This window comes from Hypanus sabinus, chromosome 1, assembly GCF_030144855.1.
Source record: "Hypanus sabinus isolate sHypSab1 chromosome 1, sHypSab1.hap1, whole genome shotgun sequence".
In the NCBI taxonomy this organism is placed as follows: Eukaryota; Metazoa; Chordata; class Chondrichthyes; order Myliobatiformes; family Dasyatidae; genus Hypanus; species Hypanus sabinus.
In genome coordinates this window covers 132,914,996-132,935,865 of record NC_082706.1, presented here as the reverse complement: position 1 = coordinate 132,935,865, position 20,870 = coordinate 132,914,996, and the positions used below count along the sequence as shown (strand labels likewise).

The 20,870-nt window shown below is 41.3% G+C and overlaps 1 protein-coding gene and 1 long non-coding RNA gene across 7 annotated transcripts in view; one reads left to right on the top strand and one right to left on the bottom strand.

The window, feature by feature from the left end:
• The window catches only part of LOC132397925 (tyrosine-protein phosphatase non-receptor type 2-like), a 100,667-nt gene extending 91,017 nt beyond the window's left edge, over window positions 1-9,650 (bottom strand). Inside the window, exon 1 of one of the 6 annotated variants that reach the window (XM_059976748.1) lies at window positions 9,410-9,650. In XM_059976748.1, coding sequence (XP_059832731.1) covers window positions 9,410-9,466 — 57 coding nt within the window. In that variant the 5' untranslated portion in view covers window positions 9,467-9,650. The remainder of the gene's footprint in view (window positions 1-9,409) is intronic. The other 5 variants (XM_059976739.1, XM_059976782.1, XM_059976773.1 and 2 more) reach the window with 5 other exon arrangements.
• Window positions 7,384-20,464, top strand: LOC132397955 (uncharacterized). The gene is made up of 3 exons (XR_009513493.1): window positions 7,384-9,470; window positions 10,264-10,522; window positions 19,236-20,464. It is a non-coding gene; the product is annotated as an uncharacterized LOC132397955 (long non-coding RNA).
• Window positions 20,465-20,870: the final 406 nt, after the last annotated feature.

Genomic DNA, 20,870 nt, shown 5'->3' with positions numbered 1-20,870 from the left:
AGGTAAAAGCTGTTGTATGTAGTCTCTCCCATCTCAGTTACAGAAGCTTGTAATTCGTTCAGAGTTATCACAGGTATCTTAGTAGCCTTGCTCACTAGCCTGACAAATCTGTTGGAATTCTTTGAAGAAATAACAAGCAGGATTGACAAAGGAGTATCAGCAGATGTTGTGTACTTGGATTTTCAGAAAGCCTTCAGCAAGGTGCCACACATGGCTGCTTAACAAGCTATGAGTCCATGGTATTACAGGAAAGATTCTAGCATGGATAAAGTAGTGGCAGGATGCAAAGAGTGCAAGTCAAGGGAGCCTTTTCTGGTTGGCTGCCGATGACTACCGGTGTTTCACAAATAGTGTTGGGACCAATTCTTTTCACATTACATGTCAATGATTTGGCTGATGAAATCGATGGTTTTGTTGCAAAGCTTGCAGACAATATGAAGATAGGTGGTGTGGCAAGTTGAGGAAGAAGGGAGGCTACAGAAGGACTTTGACCAATTATGAGAATGGGCAAAGAAAAAGCAGATGGAATACAGTCTCGAGAAGTGTATCATCATGCTCTTTGATAAAAGAAATGAAAGGACTGCCTATTTTCTAAATGGAGAGAATATACAAAAAACTGAAGGGTAAAAGAGACTTCAGAGTCCTTGTGCAGGATTCCCTAAAGGTTCATTTGCAGGTCAAGTCTGTGATAAGAAAAGCAAATGCAATATTAGCATTCATTTTAAAAGAACTAGAACATAAAAGCAAGGATAAAATGTTGATACATTATAAAGCACTGTTAAGGCTTCACATAGTATTGTGAGCAGTTTTGGGCCCTTTATCCAAGAAAGGATGCACTAAAACTGGAAAGCGTGTAAAGGAGGGTCACGAAAATGATTCTAGGATTGAATGGGTTGTCATATGATCAATGTTCGATGGCTCTGGGCCTGTATTCTCTACAATTCTGAAGAATGAGGGGTGACTTCATTGAAACCTATCGAATAGTAGCCTCAATAGAGTGGATATGGAAAAGATGTTTCCTATGGTGGGAGAGTTTATGACCAGAGGATAGTCTCAGAATAGAGGGGTATCCTTTTAGAATGGATTTGAGGAGGAAATTCTTTAGCCAGAAAGTGGTGAATCTATGGATTTCTTTGACACAGGCAGCAATGGAGGCTAAGTTTTTATGTATATTTAAAGCAGAGGATGATACATTCTTGATTGGTCAGAGCATGAAAGGATTTGAAGAGAAGGTAAATTGAGACTGACAGTAAAATTGGATCAGCCACGATGATATGGCAGAGCAAATTTGATGGCTAAATGGCCTAATTCTGCTCCAATATCTTTTGGTCCTACACCTGCACTAAATTAATTACATGCACTTCTAAATGGCTATGCTCTATCTTTAATTTATTCCATATGCTACAATATTTGTGCCTACTCTTAACCTGCCTGAAAGCCCTTCCCTAATACTCATCATTCATTCATGTAGTTATTTGTCACGTAACTCTTCTATTTTTTTGTACCAGAGAACAGTCTCCAGTTTCCTGTAACTGTTCAGTTTCATTTCTGAGTATCTGGAGTCTGCACAATTTTTAATTCCCATGAAAACTAAAGAATTAGCAAAAACTGCTGTAACTAAACAAACATTTAAACTGCCCTACATAACCCACCGAGAGCCACATCAGAAGCATTCTTGACTGAATATCAAGAATGCTACAAGAGGTGCAGATATGATCTCTGGAAAGCCATCTCTCAGGTGAAGTGGAGATTCCAGACTAGACTAAAGTCAATGAGGGATGCTTGACAGCTGTGGCAGGGTTTGAATGCCATAACCTCCTACATAGCTAAATCTTGCAAAATAGAGGATGGCAGAGCTTCACTTCCAAATAAGCTCAACGCGTTCTATATTTGCTTTGACCACCAGAACAGGGAGGAACCATGTCTCCTGATGATCCTTTGGCGTCAATATCTAAAGATGATGGGCAGGTTACCTTCAAGAGAATGAATCCAAGGAAAGTATCCAATCCGGCCAGAGTACCTGGCCTAGTACTGAAGACCTGTACCAACCAACTGGCTGATTTATTGTTGGATATTTTCAACCTCTTGCTCTGACAGTGTTTGGCACCCATCCACTTCAAGCATGCTTCAATCCTACCAGTGCCCAGAAAGAGCATGGTAACTTGTCTAAATGACTAACGCCCTGTGGCACTTATATCCACAATGATGAAGTGTTTTGAGAGTTTAGTGTTGAAGCCTATCAGCTCCTGTCAGAGTGGTGACTTGGATCTGCTCCAATCCATCTACTGAAGCAACAGAACAGCAAAGATGCATACATCAAGATGTCTTTATCGATTACAGCTCAACCCCCTTGTGCAACTGGATCCTGGATTTCCACATTTGTAGACCCCAGTCAGTTCAGATTGGCATAAATATCTCCTCCACAAGCTCCATCAGCACAGGGACACCGCAGGGATGTGTACTTAACCCCCTATCCTACTCGCTTTACACTGTAAATGTGCGGTTAAATATAGTTCAAACATCATATACAAGTTTGCTGACGACACCACTGTTGTGGGCTGTATCAAAGGGGATGATGAATCAGCATAGCTCTCACTCACTGAAGGAACAGATGTAGAATTCAGGAGAGGGAAACCAGAAGTCCATGAGCCAGTAATCATTCAAGGATCAGAGGAGGAGATGGTCAATGATGTTAAATTTCTGGGTGTCACTATCTCACTGGACCAATCCTGGACCCATCTCATAAATATTATTGTAAAGAAAGCACAATAGTGCCTCTACTTCCTTCGGAATCTGTGGACATTTGGCATGTCATTGGCAAGCATCTTTAGATGTGATGACTAGCTGTATTATGACCTTGTATGGGAATACCAATGACTTTAAGTAGAGAGTCAGAGCTCGGAAAAAGCGACACAACGGACTTTTAACATCGTAAATCAGCAAGTTGTTTGTTATGTCTCCACTCTCACTGTGAAATGGAGACCTCTTTTTTCCCTTATTAGGGAGAGAGAGAGGGCACCTGTAGTATGTCAAATTACCGGGTGAACAAGTATTCGTTGTGGTACTCCAAGTCTGTGTCTTTATTGATGCTTTGCTGCACGCTTGAGTGCTCTGTTGGGGGGGGGGGGCAATGCTTTGGGGGATCATTGTTTTGTTGCTGCTTACATGCGAGGGGGGGAGCTTTGGGGTTCTAACATTAACTGTCATTCTTTGGGGCATTCCTCCGTTTTCATGGATGGTTGTGAAGAGAAGCATAAGATATATATTGTATTCATTTCTCTGACATTAAATATGCCTTTGGAGATTCTCCAAAAGGTAGTGGATAAAACTCTCCCAACCAATGAGCACATTTACCGGTACATGAAACATTGCCATAGAAAAGGAACATCCATCAAAGATCCTCACCACCCAGGCCATGCTCTTCTCTCACTGCTGCCATCAGGTAGAAGGTACAAGAGCCACAGGACGCGCACAAGCAGGTTCAAGAACAGTTACTACCTCTTCAACCATCAGGCTCTTGGAAAAAAGGATAACTATACTCATTTAAGGACTCTATTATATTGTTATTTCATGCTTGCTATTTAGTTATATCTGCATTTGCACAGCTTGTTTACAGCTTACAGTTCCTGATGTTTACAATTACTGTTCTATAGATTTGCCAAGTGCGCCTGCAGAAAAAGAATCTAAGGGTTGCATGTGGTGACATGTATGTACTCCGAACTTTGAACTTTTAATGTCAGATACATTTAAAAACTTTAAATCAGTGACTGTTCTGACAGAAGACAATAACCAGTCCCAATTTTGCCTTCTGTCAAAGGCAGTTCAGGGAAAGAACCCATGCAGTTCAGATACAGGTGCACTGCCCATCTTCAAGGTGCAAAGTCAGCAACATCACATCTCCAAATCCAATTCAAACAACCGTAAGCATGGTCAGGTTCAGAAAGCAAGACTTAAATTATCTGTATCTGGGACTATCAAGCATGTTTACTGATTTGACAGGAGCTGTGGATCTACAGTATTTCAGTGGTCTTGCACTGGTTAATTCTACCAATACTCACCAAGCCTGGCTAAATCAATGTCAATATTGAGTTTACTGTCATATGCACAGTACATGTATGCACAGGTGAAATGAAAAATATCTGCAGCAGCATCACAGGCACATACCATTATATAAGCAGCATTCACAAGAAATCACTGACAAAAATATTATGCATTTTTTTTAAAGAACACATTAGAACAGAAAAAATCCATCTTAGTGCAAGATAGTCAAAATGGTCATGGATTAGGCAGTCACAATTAGGGTTTTGCTGGTTGGTTCAAGAACCAAATAATTGAAGGACAGTAGCTGTTTGTGAACTTGCTGGATGGATTTCAGACTCCTGTCTGATGATAGCTACAAAAGTATGGCAAGGCCCAGATGGTAGGCATCTTTGATGAAAGATGCATCTCCTGTAGATACTACCAGGAGTGGGGAAGATCATGTCTGCATGTATAGGGAACAGTCTACTACTCCATGAACCTCACATACCATGACATAAACATCCACTACCATTTCATAACCAAGTAATATGCTCAATGAACAAAAGAAACACTCATAAGCTGCCAATTATTTTTCCAAAACATACAAATGCAGGTCAAATCAGCAACTGCACAGAAGTGTACTTTTGGATGGCATGCCTACAATTGCAGTCATTCTAGATTCTTTTAAAAATATCAATCCAAACAGCAAGTACCAAAAACCTCCAATGAATTATTGTTAAAACACTATTTTTATGAACAGATTACATTAATTGGAAGTTTCTTTCACTGGCAACAATTCATGCAAAGTCAATTCCTAATTTTAAATTGGAGACTGATAGAAATGTTAATCATCAAATATTTTAAGAGATACGGAAAGAGGGCTGATGAAATTAGTTAATAAATCAGCTATGATCTGATTGAGTGATGAAATTGCTTGACTGGACAAAAGGCCTGCTCTAAATGCATTTAAGAATACTACACAACAAATTCAGAAAAAGAAATGATGGATGAGGACAGGCAAGATCAGAAAAAATACAATCATGGTGGATGAATAGTAGCATCAAAGGTAACATCATCTTGAGAGAAGACTATGATCCTCTGGTTATTAATTTTTAAGTGCTTTTAGAAATTAATTTACCATAGTAAGGGCATTAACCTGCATCTATATAATTGCAAGATAATCAAATTACTGTAGAAAACAGCTTAAATTGCTTCACAAGTATAACCAAAGAAATTGATGCTATCTGGAAGGAAATGAGCAGGGATAGAATGAAACTTTTCATTATCCTTAAAGATTTGAAAAGCATTGCTCCGAGACCAATACACAGAAGGCCAAACTAAAAGGAACATAAATTTAGGGTACAGCCTAACAAGTACAAAATGATGAATGACTTAAAGTATAGATTCAAATACAGTTCAGATAAATAAGGATGATGGGCAAGTGAAGTTTACCTGGTGTAAAGAAAAGGTAGGTTGAATTTTCCATGAATTTCATAGAAAACTAAAGAGTGAACAGCTAGGAAAACTAATGAAATCTCATCTGGAAGTAATAAAGCTCAGCTGTGCATTTCATTTACAAAGTTATGATAGGATGAAAGACATCAAGATAAAAATCAAATGGTGTGTGAGGTATGGTCATAATCTCAAATGGAACAAAACAGGTCAGCCAGGAAAAGAAATGAATTGAAAGTTTAGATAAATTGCAAATGCTTGATATCTGAAATCAAGAGAACACTGTCAGGCAAGAAGCGTGGAAAGAGAAATTAGTTTAATCTTTCAAGTCAATCACCCTCTGCCAGGATTAGAAATTTGAGCAAACAATTTAGAGCTAAATTGCAAAGAGGGTGGGGAAGAATAGATAGTATAAGGCAATTTCATTGGTAAAGTGACATTAGGTCATTTTTCAGATGATCCTGATGTTTACAGCTTAAATGAGGGCAGTTAGAGAATGATAAAACAAACGAATGTGTTAAAACTATGAAAGGCAGGTCAAAGTAGTTGGTGAAACTTGAAACAGAGTGCCTAGAAATGCCCAGCATCTGCAAAGACAGAAAATATTACAGCACAACTAGCCAGTCCTTGGTCAGTGGTCCCCACAATCATGTTTATCGTAAAACCTTGAAGCATTGGACCATTTGGCCCATCAAGTCTGCTATACCATTCCACATTGCTGATTTACTATCCCTCACAACTCAATTCTCCTGCCTTCTCCCCATAACCTTTAACACCCTTTCTAATCAAGAATCTATCAACCTCCGCTTTACATATACTCAATGACCTGGCCTCCACAGCTGCCTGAGGCAACAAAGTCCACAGATTCACCAACCTCTGACAAAAGAAATTCTCCCTTATCTGTTTAAAATGGACAGCCCTGTACCCAGGGTCTCTGATCTTTAGTCCTTTGCTGCCCCACTAAAGGAAACACCTTCTCCACATCCACTCGATCCAAGCCATTCAATATTCAACAGGTATCACTGACACATGTTGTTGTTACATTTGTATTGTGGCAGCAGTACAGTGCAAGACATTAAAAACTGCTATGTTACAATAAAAATATATATGGCGTGTGAAAGAGGAATAGCACTGTTCATGGACCATTCAGAAACTTGACAGCACAGAAAACCTGATCGCATATGCTAGATGTTCTTAAAACAGTAAGTGTGGACCTTAAGCGTCTGTACCTCCTCCCCGATGGCAGTAATGCTAAGAAGGCATATCCCAGTTGGCAAGAGTCTTTTATGATGGACGCACCACCTCTGATGTAATTCAGTACTTGGGCATCGTCAAAGTCATGCAGCACTGAAATAGACCTTTTGACTCATTTCATCCATGCTGACTGTTTGGCCAAGATAGCCAGTCCCAGTTGTACACATTTGGCCCATAACCCTCCAAACCTCTATCAATGGATATATCTAGCTGGATTTTAAATATTGATGAGACAGCCACAAAGCATTATTCCTGGCACCTCATTCCAAATACACACCACCTTTTACGTGAAGAAGCTGTCCTCAATATTATTTGTAAATCTCACACCTCCCTCTATCCATACTATGCCTCTTGCTTTGAACACTCCCTTCACGGGAGAAACTACTTGTCAGATTGCAAGTACATGATGCATGTATTCTGGGCCTGCGTGACAGATTGTTCTGGGACGGAAGACTTGAAAGAAATTTTTTTGAGGGAAGTTGTATGATATACCATTTCCCCTAACGGTTCTGTAAGCAAGTATTGAATGTACACAGGTTTCGTTTTATCAGGTTTATGAAGTAAAGTTTATTGTCACATGCACAAGCACAGCAAGATACAGCTAGAATAAAAAGCTTAAACTTCACCTACGTGATACAACACAGAATATAAATTGCACAAGAATTAGCTTTATCCTCAAAATATCAAAACATACTGTGAAATATGCCAAAGAGCAACACCATCTGAATATGTGAAGGGAGACTACAAGTGCCACCATGCTTACAGCGCCAACATAACATGCCCACAACTTACTAATCCTAACTGGCTCATCTTTGGACTGAGAGGAGGCCTGCATAATCGTGGGGAAAACATGCAAACTCCTTATGGGATTTGAACCCTGATCGCTGATGCTGTGACAGGATTGTGCTTCCCCCCAAGCTATCATGCTGCCATACAAAATGATGAAACAAAGGAAAACCTGCAAAAACAAGACGTGGTAGCATAGCAGTTAGTGTGGCAATATTACAGCACCAGATTTAACTCCCACCAGTCTGTAAGGAGTTTGTGCATTCCCTCCTTGACTGCGAGTTTCCTCCCGGTGCTCCAGTTTACTCCCACATTCCAAAAGTTAGTAGGTTAATTGGTCAATGAGAGTTCATTGGCTTGGAAGAGCCTGTTACAATGCAGTATCACTAAATTTTAAAAAAAAGACCCTTGTGTAAAAGGCCTTGTTGTAATGTACAGGCTGTTGTAGGTGTTTCTCACTTTGTTCTGTTCCACGACACTAGCTTATTTCATCTTGTATTATTAAGGGTGTCAAAGGTCATGGGGAGAAGGCAAGAGAATGAGGGCTGAGGGGGATAATAAATCAGCCATGATAGAATGGGAGCACACCCTCAATGGGCAAATTCTGCTACGTTAATATGCCCTTATCAGACCACCATTGTACAAGAATGGTATAGAACAAAAACCAAACAACAGAATTCTGAGATGATGAGAAAATTGTCTTGTCACACTGTCAGTCACAAGACACACATAACACTGTTAATCTTGTCTTATTTAAGGAAGTAAGAAAAGGCAGCATTGTTTAAGATAACTGAATGAAGATGGAAAATCCCGAAGTTGTCTGCACCCACAAGTACTGGAACAATGTGAAGGAATGCAAGGTGAGTCACAACCAGGACACAGGTTCCCAGGGACTGGTAGACAAAACAGATAAAGGATTGCATTAAGTCTGTGCAGATGTACTAAGGCAGTAATCTCCCTCTATTGATTGAAGTGCAACCTTTCAGAAATGCCCTGTATTGTCATTTGCTTCAGAAGAACAGTATCCACAAACATACCTTATGACATAAAAATACAAAATTACATAAACTCAATCAACTGAAATAGTAACTACCTTAACTGCACTGCAAAAACACAAACATTCGTGTGTATACATATCTGCAGATTCTGTAAATCTAAAATAAAAACAGAAAATTATGGTAATACTCAAATTGGTCGAGCAGCACCCTCAAAAGAAACCGGTAACGTTTCATATCAGGACCCATTGTTAGAACTTAAGTCTCTGAAGCTTAGACATTAACTTTTCTTCACAGATGCTGCCTGGCCTACTACTTTAGTATTTTTTTATAAGGCAAAAATCGCCTATAAACTACAGAGATGGGTACAATATTGCTCCCTTTGCGGACAGCTTTGGCTCTGAGTGCTTAAATACAAAGACGCAAGTGAAGGTCACACACAGTGAAACTTGCAGACGGCCGAACTTGTCTACAACAAAAAATCTGCGAGGGCTGCTTCAGCGGATGATGGGGGGAGAAGGTCACCGGTTCGCTTCCGAGCCCTGTATTGGAGTTGTAACTCCTTCTCCGTTCCCCCATCCCAGACGCTGTTCGACTGGCCGAGCAGTTTGTTCTATGTTCCAGCGTCTGTAGTTTCCAGAAGCAAATTACAACCATAGGCAGTCACGGCCTCGCCTCCCCTTTAAATCCAAATTAATCATCGGCAAGCAAATAAAGAGTAAACGGCTTAACGACACGCAGGCGCACTGCGGCGGGACGCTCGTGCCTCCAGCCAGGCCCCGGTTCCGTCTAACGAGCAGAAAGAGCCGGACCTGCTGCTGGCTTGACCGACGCCGGCAGCGTTTGACAGAAAGTTGAACAGCCTGGGCCCGGTTTCACTTTCCCCTCACACACCAACTTACCAAATAAGACTGAGGCCAGCGGCTTTCCTCGTCTATCTCTGCAAATTTCTTTTCCATATCGGTAAGCCGGCGTAGATTTGATGGAGAGGAATTCCGCGGTGCTTTCTCTGTGCTGAGTTTTATTTCTTTTCCTTCTACTCCAGGGAAACTTTTCTTTTACCCCCTCCCCCCCCCCCACTCCTCTTGAGGTCACGAAACTCTTCGACTATCAGCGACGCGACTCCGCGGACATTGGACACCCGCGCGTGCGCGTGCGCCGTGCCCTTGCCCCCTCCCCGAGCAGCGAGGGTGTGTGGGCGGGGCTGGACGCGGAAGCGTGATCTCCCGGAACAACCTACACTCGGCCGCTCACTTTCAAAATGAGATACGGGGACTGGCCCGTGCTCCGATGCCATCACCAGTGACGTGCAAGTCATTGGGACGGTGGATTAATTAGTCACAGGTTCGTAGGGGGCGTCATCCTCGGATCTTAAAAATAGATCAAGATTGCCCCATCTAATCTGGTTCCATTCGCCCGCATTTGGCACGTTACCTATAGCTTTCCGATCCATGTACATACCTATCTGTCTAAAAGTTATTATACTTGCATCAACCGCTTACGCTGGCAGCTGATTCTACATAGATACCCCCTTTGTGTAAAAAAAAATGTTGCTCCTCAAGTTCTTCAAAACTTTCCAGTTTCACCTTAAATCAATGTTCCCTAATTTTTGATACTGAAACTGCGAAAAATACTGAAAATATTCACTCTATCTATGCCCTTATGTTATGATACATCTCTATAAGATTACCTCTCAGTCTCCTTTACCTTCAAGAATAAAAGCCTATTAACTTTATGTTTTGTTTTAATTTTCCAGTATTCCATAAATTTGGTCAAGCTGTCACTGGGCAAATGTAAATCTCTGACATGATGAGGCCAGAGTGTCGATAAAGATGTTTAATCGATGTTTTAACGAGAACAGTTAGAAAGCGAGAAAACAAATATAAGTGACACCAGAAAATGCCAACACAGGAAACTGGAGCAACAATTTGCTTGAGGAACTCAAAAGGTTGAGCAGCATCTGTGGCAGGGAAGAAGGTGTCAACATTTTGGCTCAAAACCCTTTATCACGTCAGGTAATTGGATGCATTCAAACCATGAAATGCAGGTCAGAACTGTGGCAAAATTTCTGTTATTGATGAGATTCCCCCCAGAACATTTCTTTTAACTTTGCCTCCCTTCCCTTCCAGCATTCAGAAGTGACTATTCCCTTTACAACTCACTGATCTGGTCTTGTACATTCACCAGCCACTTCACTTCTTATGCCACACTCCCATGCAACCCTAGAAAGTGCAACAACTACAACTTTACATCTTCCCTTTCCACCACCCAGAGACCCAAACAATCCTTTCAGGTGCATTTCTTCCAGTCTACTGCAGTGTATTCAGTGCTCACAATGCGGTCTTTTACACATTGAACAATTATGTGACAGCTTTGTGAAATACTTTGTTAACTGCCCACACAATTTCTTTCAATATTTTGTTCTGTGTAAACAATTAAGTATATTATCAAAATGTCTGCTGGCTGACTATGCACCCTATACACTATTAAAAGTGAGAGTTATATTGCATAGAAATAGGCCCTTCTGCCCCGTTTGTCCATGCCATCAAAGGTGCCATCCTGAGCTTGTCCTATTTGCCTACACTTGCCTCATATCTCTTTAAACATTTCCTATATGTGAGCCTGTCCAAATGTCTTTTAAACATTTCAATTTTGGCAATTTGAACCTCTGGTAGCTTGTTACATTTTCTCTCCACATTCCGTTTCTAAAAGTTGCTCCCTTTAGTTTTTTTCCCCCTCTCACCTTAAACATGCCCATCTAGTTCTGGACTCCTGTGGGAAAAGGACTGTAACCATCCAACTTAATTATGCCCCCAATGATTTTACTGTATATACCTCTACAAGATCACCCTTTAGCTCCTTTCACTCAAGGTAAAACATTCCCAGCCTACCCAGTCTCTCCTTATAATTCAATCCCTCCAGACATGACAACATCCTTATGAATGTTTTCTACACCTTCAAGCTTAATGACATCCTTCCTTTAGTACGGGGACGTGAAATGGACACAGTAGTGGGATGGGAACCAGAGTGATAAGGCTGAGGAAGGGGAAAACAGAAATAAATCAGAGATAGCGTGCAACAGAGATGATAGAAGTGACAGGCAGGAGATGAGGGATAATCACAGCCAGTGGGGTGAGTTACAGGGCAATGGAGGCATGGTGCAGTTAAAACAGAAAGCAACAAATACTGGACCAAAAGTGTTATGCATGCAGCATAAGAAATAAAATGGACAATCTTGAAATTCAGCTACAGACTGGCAAGTATGACATTGTGGCTATCTCTGAAACTTGGCTAAAGGATGGCTGCCATTAGGAGCAGAACATGTTTCAGAACGATAGGTTAGTAGGCAGAGGGGATGGTGTGCCCCTGTTTATAAGAAATAATATTAAATCATTTGAAAGGGATGACATAGGATTGGAAGGTGTAGAGTCTCCATAGTCTGAGTTAAGAAGTGGCAAGAGTAAAAGGACCCTAATGGCAGTTATATTCAGGCCTCCAAACAGCAGTTGGGATGTGGATTACAAATTACAGCAGGAGATAGCAAAGGTGTGTCAGAAGGGCAATGTCATGATAATCATTGGGGATTTTAACGTGAAAGTGGACTGGGAAAACCAGGCCAGTTCTGGGCCTCAAGAGAGAGAATTTGTAGAATGTCTAAGGGATGGCTTTTCAGAACAGCTTGTTGTTGAGCCCACTAGAGGATCAGCTGTGCTGGATTGGGTGTTGTGCAATGATCCAGAGGTGATAAGAGAGCGTATGGTTAAGGAATCCCCAGGGAACAGAGATCACAATATGATCGAGTTCACTTTGAAATTTGTGAAGGAGAAACTAAATTCCAATGTGTCGGTATTTCAGTGGAATAAAAGAAATTACAATGGCATGAGAGGGGAACTGGCCAAAGTTGACTGGAAAGGGACACCAGCAGGAAGGACAGCAGAGCAGCAATGGCTGGAATTTCTGCGAAAAATAAGGGATGTGCAAGACAGATATATACCAAATAGGAAGAAATTTTCAAATGGAATTGATGCTGGCGTGGCTGACAAATGAAGTCAGAGCCAAAGTAAAAGCACAAGAGAGGCATACAAGAAAGCCAAAGCCAGTTGGAAAACAGAGGATTGGGAAGCTTTTAAAAACTTGCAGAGGGAAACTAAGAAGCTCATCAGGAAGGAAAAGATGAATTATGATAGGAAGCTGGTGACTAATATCAAAGAAGACACTAAAAGCTTTCTTAAAGTATATAAAGGGTAAAAGAGTTGAGGTTAGATATAGGACCAATAGAAAATGACGCTGGAAATATTGTAATGAGAGACACAGAGAGAGCAGATGAACTGAATGTATATTCTGCATCAGTCTTCACAGTAGAAGACATCTGCAGTATACTGGACATTCAAGTGTCAGGGAAGTGAAGTTTGTGCAGTAAAAATTACGACTGAGAAGGTGCTCAGGAAGCTTAATGGTCTGAGTGTGGATAAATCTCCTGGATCTGATGGAATGCACCCTCAGGTTCTGAAGGAAATAGGTGCAGAGACTGTGGAGGCATTAACAATGATCTTTCGAGAATCAATAGATTCTGGCATTGTACCAGATGACTGGAAAATTGCGAATGTTACTCTGCTATTTAAGAAGGGTGGGAGGCAGCAGAAAGGAAACTATAGACCTGATAGCCTGATATCAGTGATTGTGAAGTTGTTGGAATCAGTTGTTAGGGATGAGATTATGGAGTGCCTGGAGGCACGTGGCAAGAAGGGCCAAAGCCAGCATGGTTTCCTGAAAGGAAATCCTGCCTGACAAACCTACTGCAATTTTTTGAGGAAATTTCAAGCAGGGTAGACAAAGCAGATACAGTAGAAGTACTGTACTTGGATTTTCAGAAGGCCTTTGACAAGATGCTGCACATAAGGTGGCTTAGCAAGATAAGAGCCCATGGAATTACAGGAGAGTTACAAGTGTGGGTGGAGCATTGGCTGATCAGCAGAAAACAGAGAGTGGGAATAAAGGGATCCTATTCTGGCTGGCTGCCGATTATGAGTGGAGTTCCACAGGGGTCGGTGTTGGGACCACTGCTTTCTACAATGTACAAAGGTATGTGAATGGTTTGGACTATGGAATTAAAGGATTTGTGGCTAAATTTGCCAAAGGTCCAAAGATAGGTGGAGGAGCGGGTAGTGTTGAGGAAACAGAGAGCCTGCAGAAAGAATTAGATAGTTTAGGGGAATGGGCAAAGAAGTGGCAAATGAAATGAAAGTGTATGGTCATGCACTTTGGTGGAAGAAATAGACAGGCAGACTATTATTTAGATGGGGAGAGAATTAAAAATGCAGAGATGCAAAGGGACTTGGGAGTCTTGTGCAGGATATACTAAAAAGGTTAATCTCCAAGTTGAGTCAGTGGTGAAGAAGGCGAATGCAATGTTGGCATTCATATCTAGAGGCATAGATTATAAGAGCAGCGATGTGATGTTGAGGCTCTACAGGGCACTCATGAGATCACATTTGGAGTATTGTGTGCAGTTTTGGGATCCTTATTTTAGAAATGATATACTGACATCAGAGAGGGTTCAGAGAAGATTCACAAGAATGATTCCAGGAATGAAAGGGTTACCATATGAGAAAGGTCTGGCAGCCCTTGGGCTGTATTTCCTGGAGTTCAGAAGAATGAGGGGTGATCTCATAGAAACATTCCGAATGATAAAAGGCCTGAACAGATTAGATTTGGCAAAGTTATTTCCCATGGTAGTGGAGTCTAGGACAAGAGGGTATGACTTCAGGATTGAAGGACTTCCATTTAGAACAGAGACGCGGAGAAATTACTTTAGTCAGAGGGTGGTAAATCTGTGGAATTTGTTGCCATGAGCAACTGTGGCCAAGCCATTGGGTGCATTTAAGGCAGAGATAAATAGGTACTTGATTAGCCAGGGCATCAAAGGGTATGGGGTGAAAGCAGGGGAGTGGAGATGACAGGAGGAATTGGATCAGCCCATGATTGAATGACAGAGCAGATTCGATGGACCAAATGGCCTACTTCTGGTTCTATATCTTATGGTCTATTGTCAGGTCAACCTTCACCAATGTTTTGTACAGTTGTAATACGACATCCCAACTCTTTTACTCAATGCCCCATCCGATGAAAGGAAGTGTACCTTAAGCCTTCTTCACCACCTTGTCCATGAATATCACCACTTTCAGGGAAGCATGTAATTTACACCACCAGGATTTTCAATTCTACATCACTCCCCTGGACCCTTTGATACCCTGCTTATGTCTGTGCCTGGTTTAACTTCCTAAAATGAATTACATTTTGCACTTGTTTAAGATAAATTCTATTTTCCATTCCTTTGTCCACTATCCCAGTTGATTTAAATCCTATTGAAACCTTCCACAACCTTCTTCACTGTACATCACACCACAAATTTTAGTGCCATCCACAAATGTTTTAATCATGCCACCTACGGCCTCATCATTAATATACATATATATCAAAAACTAGTCAATCCAGCACTGCACCCTGTTCCTGCACGAATTCCTCAGCCATGCTTTCATCTGCTGACTCATACTATTCTTATCCTCACTGACACAGGTACAAGCACAGGCAGCAATCCAGTAATTATTACCTTTCAGGTCTTGATTTTCAGCTTTCTACTTAACTCCCTATATTCTCTCTTCAAGACCCCTTTCTTACCTCTGTCATTAATACCAATATGTACCACAACTTTAATCTATTCACCCTCCCCTTTTGAATACAGTGGACCTGATCCAAGACTTCCCTGACCCTGGCGCCTGGGAGGCAATATACCAATTGGTGACTCTTTCACACCCACAGAATCTTCTTTTTGCTCCTCTAACTATGGAATTCCCTATCACTACTGCGCTCCTCTTCTCCTCCCTTCTCTTCTGAGTCACAGTGCCATACTCAGTGCCGCAGATATGGTCAATGCAGCTTGAGGGGAACACCATCATACACTGGCCGCCTACTCCCTTTTACTCTCCCATCTACCTGCCTCCTGCACCTTAGAAGTTACTCCTCCCTGTAGCTCTTACTATACCTCCTCATTCTCCCATATGAGCCTAAGATCATACAGCTTCATTTCCAGTTCCCGAATGCAAATTGCAACGAACTGCAGATCAATGCATCTCTCACAGATGGAGTTATCAGAGAGATTGGAAGTCTCCTAGAGTTCCCACATCTCACACAAAGAACATGCCATTAACACTGGATCCCTTCTCATTGCATTAGCTATGTACTAATAAAAAAAACTTACTAATCTCCGGCTCTATAACCTTCATCTCTCCTCACCTAAGTGAGCCAAAGCCTGACCACTCTAACACTGGCCCACTGTTGTGCCAAAAGATAAGTACTGTTTACAGATCGTACAGAAATAGCCTTGCACACACAATGCTACACGCAATACACTTTATTGCAAAGTTACAAGAAGTGGTACTTCTCTTGGAAGCATGCCTGAGCCCACTTCACTGAAGTGCCCTGTTCCTATCAGTCCACAGTGTCAGTCACGACCCATCCTGTGGTGAGCCCAAATCCAGGAGCCCTCACCACCAGTGTGATCATTCATTTATACCCTGGACACTTCTCTCCATTCCTACCTGGGTCAATCCTTTTTCCAGGCTGACCCATCACATGGCCATTGCCTCAGGCATGATATGCTCAGGTCTGCACAGACATTACCTTGGTCACCCTTCCCCACATATTTGATCCCAGCAATTACACACAAAATGCTGAAGGAACTCAGCAGACCAGACAGCCTCTACGGAAAAAAAAAGTACAGTCAACATTTCAGGCCAAAACATCAACTATACTTTTTTTTCCATAGGTGCTGCCTGGCCTGTTGAATTCCTCCAGCATTTTGTGTGTGTTGCTCCGATTTCCAGCATCTACAGATTTTTTCTTGTTTGTGATCCCAGCAATTGTTCTTTGTGCTCTTTGGTCAACGTTTTAGAATTCTTACTGCATCCACACATAAATGGTAGCTTTTTGTGAATATTTGTCACATTGGCCACTCCCAAAATGGCCACTCCACTTAATCCTTGCTTCTGTTTCATGGCCTTTGCCAAATGCTTAATAGATCGTTATGTTTGAAGTCCACTGAAAAGTCTCACAAGGCTCCAACTCTTTTAAAACTTGCAGTACCTCTCCCACAAGTGAGTACTTGCAATGACTGAAGCCCACCTAAAAGTCCTGAAAGACAAAGAGCTCTTCTTAAACCTCGTGCAGCTTATCTCACAGGCGAATGTTCTTCTATGACCTGAAGTTTCTCTGTACTGCCTGTACTTTTGTCTTCTTTCATCAAATAATTACATTTATTTGAATAAATAAGCACCAGACTTCCACAATGGTCATGTCGATTTTTCGTTAGTGTTGAATTCTGAGTTTCCTGGGTATGAGATGCCAACACATCAAAAATGGCACTTGCGTATTTTGAACTGTAAAGTAACTTGGAAACAATTGGGATGCTATCTTAAATATTTTCCTACTTATTGAATTTTATTTTTTTCCCTGAAATCAACAATGAAAAGCAGTCTAAAAGCATGCAGTTCCTGTATATTCGTTCAGACTAAAGCTTGATATGTAGAGGAGGCTTGGTACAAACACAGAGCAGCAGAGACGGTTTAAGAGTGAGTGACCACTTTAATAATAACCTGCAAAATAATAATCCTTGTGGGGCCACAAATCAAGAGAGAATAGATAATTAACACAACAAAGTAACTGGAGGCTGGTTGATTCAACTGAGTGAACAAGTATGGGGGATATGAGCTGAATTTAAATCTGCTCCTGGTGATGAGTTAGAAATGAGTGGCAGGTGACTCTTGTTAGCTGGGTGGAAACTGGGAGGTGCCTACCTGTACCGGCCGAACACAGTATTTTGATGGATCAACCTGCAGAGAGAATAACTGTTTTCACTATTGGATTAGGTATAGAATTATTATTTTTCTTGTAGTTTAAATTTCCTATGCTTGCTTGTATTTAAATATACTAACCTTTATACGAAACATTCAGTGAATTTTCCACTAATACAGCTGCTTCTGAAATTTTCTAGAAGCTTCTTAGATATTCTGTAGGTTGCTTGGTATTTTGTAGGTTAATTTTAATCTCTGGAATGTTCTTATCTTTTTAGTCAGCTAATTTTTGTATGAGATTACCACAATTTCTTTGTTCTCTGCTTTTTCTTTGTTCATTTTTTGTTCTTGTAATGCTTAATGAAACAGCCACAAGCAGCAAGTTTTATGCGTCATTCTTGACTCCTGAACTTCTAAATCACAAAAGCACCAGAATCAATATCACCAAGAGCTCTCCTGTCTAAGTTGCTTAAATATAAAAGGGTATTTTTCTGACAGTGACAAATTAAGCATGTGGGATGTCAAGCAGACCACAGTGGTTTCTGTTCTTTTATATTTAAACATGTGATGATTACTTTCAAACCAGCTATTGGACTAAAGATTTGCACTCCAGAACCAGCTGCATCGCTAACCAAGCTATTCTGGTATTGTTACAGTAGTGGTATCAACTTGGCATGTTGGGAAATTATCAGGTATGCCCTGTTCATGGCCCAATAAATTGACTCTAATTCATCAGCAAAGTGAGGAAAGGGGTCATTAAGGGTATGATAAAGCAGTACTTACTCATCAATGATCTATTCATCAGTGCTCAGTTTGAGTTCTACCAGGATCCCTCCACCCAAGACTTTAACACAACCTTAATCCAAACTTTGGTCAAAGAACAGAATCCTAAAAGTGAAGTGAGAGTGACAGCCCCTCACAACAAAGCAGCATTTAACTGATTGTAAAATCAAGGGGCACTAGGCATCAAAAGGAAGATACACAGTTTGTTGGAGTCATTTTTCTCACAAATCAAGATGGCTCTCTTCACTGCATGTCATTCATTCCGTCCTCAGAATATTATGGCAGGAGTTCTTTGGCCCACTGTCTACAATTGTTTAATCAATCATATTCCTTATATCATAAGCTAAGAAGTGGTGATGGCCGCCGACAGTTGTACAATGTTCAGTTCCATTTACAACACATCAGCAAACAAAGCCGCAAAGTCTGCATGCAGAAAGACTTCAACAACTTTCAGGCATAGGCTGATAAGTAGCAGGTAATATTTGTGGTGGGGTGTATGGGTGTCCAGGAAGGGGTAGCACCTCTAGTGAAGGAGCTTGCCGTGTCCATTTTGGGTGGCTCAATTCACCTTTGTTCCCCACTCAGCTCTCACCTGTGGCTCCAAGCAGCTGCTTGCACACCACAGTGGCCAGCCACCAATACATCGCTTCGACAGGTGAGTTAAACCAGGTGAAGATAGTGGGAGGGCCTCAAACCCCAGTGAGAAAGGGACATGTCTGTCCTAGAATGCAAAGTCACCTCTGGTGGACTGGGTGCATGAGACCGACAGTGAGATCCAACAGCCAGGAAGGCAGTCCTGAACCACTTTGTGGAGAACAAACGGTATGGTGAGGCACAGGAGAGGTCACGGTCCACTACTGCAAACCCAGGAAGACCCCAGTTGTGATGAGTACTTGTAGCACTGGACCCAGACCTCTGAGGTCGAGGGAGTGGATCTGCCCCAGTTCAATGGCTTTTCCACTTTAAAAATTCCCCCGTGCAGGTTTCCTGGCATCGTTGAATACAACACCCAACCACCAATATTTGTGCCATCAAACAACTAGGCAACAGCAATAGAATCTAACTAACTAAGAACTTTTCATTGGCTTTACCATAGTTCAGCACATCTTGGAAACCAGTCTCCGCTCCGTGGACTCTGCCTACATAACTCACTGCCTCAGAAAGTAGCCAGCATTATCGAAGACCCATCCTCTCTTCTCCAGCTAAGCTCCTTCCTACAGGCAGAAGATAAAGGACAGTTTCTATCACCCTGTTATAAGAATGAACCTCTTGGACGATAAGGTTGACGCTTGACCTCACATAGACCTCATCATTGTTATTGGCATTGGTTTATTTTTGTCACAAGTACTGAGATACAGTTAAAAATTTGCATTTCATACCATTCATACAGTTCAATTCACCATGCAGCGTATTGAGATAGAACAAAGTAAAACAAGAACAATGCAGAATAAAGTGTAACAGCCATAGAGAAAGTGCAGAGCAGGTGAACAGTAAAGTGCAAGATCATAACAAAGTAGATTATGAGGTCAAGTTTACATTTTATTGAATCGGCGAACCTTTTAATAATCTTGTTATAGTAGGGAAGGAGCTGTCCTTGAGCCAGTGATAAGTACTTTCAAGCTTTTGTATCTTTTGTCCAATGGAAGAAGGGAGAAGAGATAATGTCCAGGGTGGGTGGGGTCTTTGATTTTGCTGATCGAGACTATGAGAAAGAGGGGAGGCTGGTTTCCAAATTGTGCTGAGCAATGTCCACAGCTCTGCAGTTTTTTGCAATCATGTACTAAGTAGTTGCCACACCAAGCCAGAAAGAATGTTTTCTATGGTGGATTGATAAAAATTGGTAAGGGTTAATGTATGCATATAAAATTTCTTTAGTCTCCTGAGAAAGTAGAGGCTTTGCACCTTTTTGCTTGCCTCCATTGCACTTCCTCTGTAACTGCAACAGTGTGATTGTGCATGCATGTTTCACTTTTCCCATACATTACCTCGATATACTGATGTCATGAAATAATCAGTATGGATGGAAGCAAAATGTGTATCTCATTACCTGTGACATTAATAAACCAATTTACCCATTTCAGCTGTGAAAATAAGTACTGTCAACAAATCAGAGAACGTGAATGCTGAATAAGGCATATTCAGAATTAATAATAGTTTCATTTATGCAGTTTTACCAGTATTCTGGCAGTGAAGGATTCATTGGCAAAAATGTTACAGTATCTATTTAATACTTAAGTAATGTTTGAGCAATATAGCAAATATGTTGTTTGATATACAGTATGCATCCTTGTTTGTTTAAGTACTTCATTAAAGGTTAAACATAAAAGTATATGAATGGCACATATTTCAGTGTTATAATTTCTCAGGAACTGTCCTGGGCCCAGCACGTAAGTGCAATTATGAAGGAAGCACTGCAGTGCCTCTACTTCCATAGGACTTTGCGAAGATACGGCATGACATGTAAAACTTTGACAAACTTCTATAGCTGTGTGGTGGAGAGTACTGCTGCGTCACAGCCAATGCCCTTGAATGGAAATTCCTACAATTAGTCCATCACAGGTAAAGCCCTCCCCACTATTTAGCACATTTACATGTAGCATTGTCACAAGAAAGCAGTATCCATCATCACAGACCCTAACCTCCCAGGTCATGCTCTTGTTTTGCTGCTGCCATCAGGAAGAAGGTCCAGAAGCCTCAGGATTCACACATGCAGATTCAGGAACAACTAAGA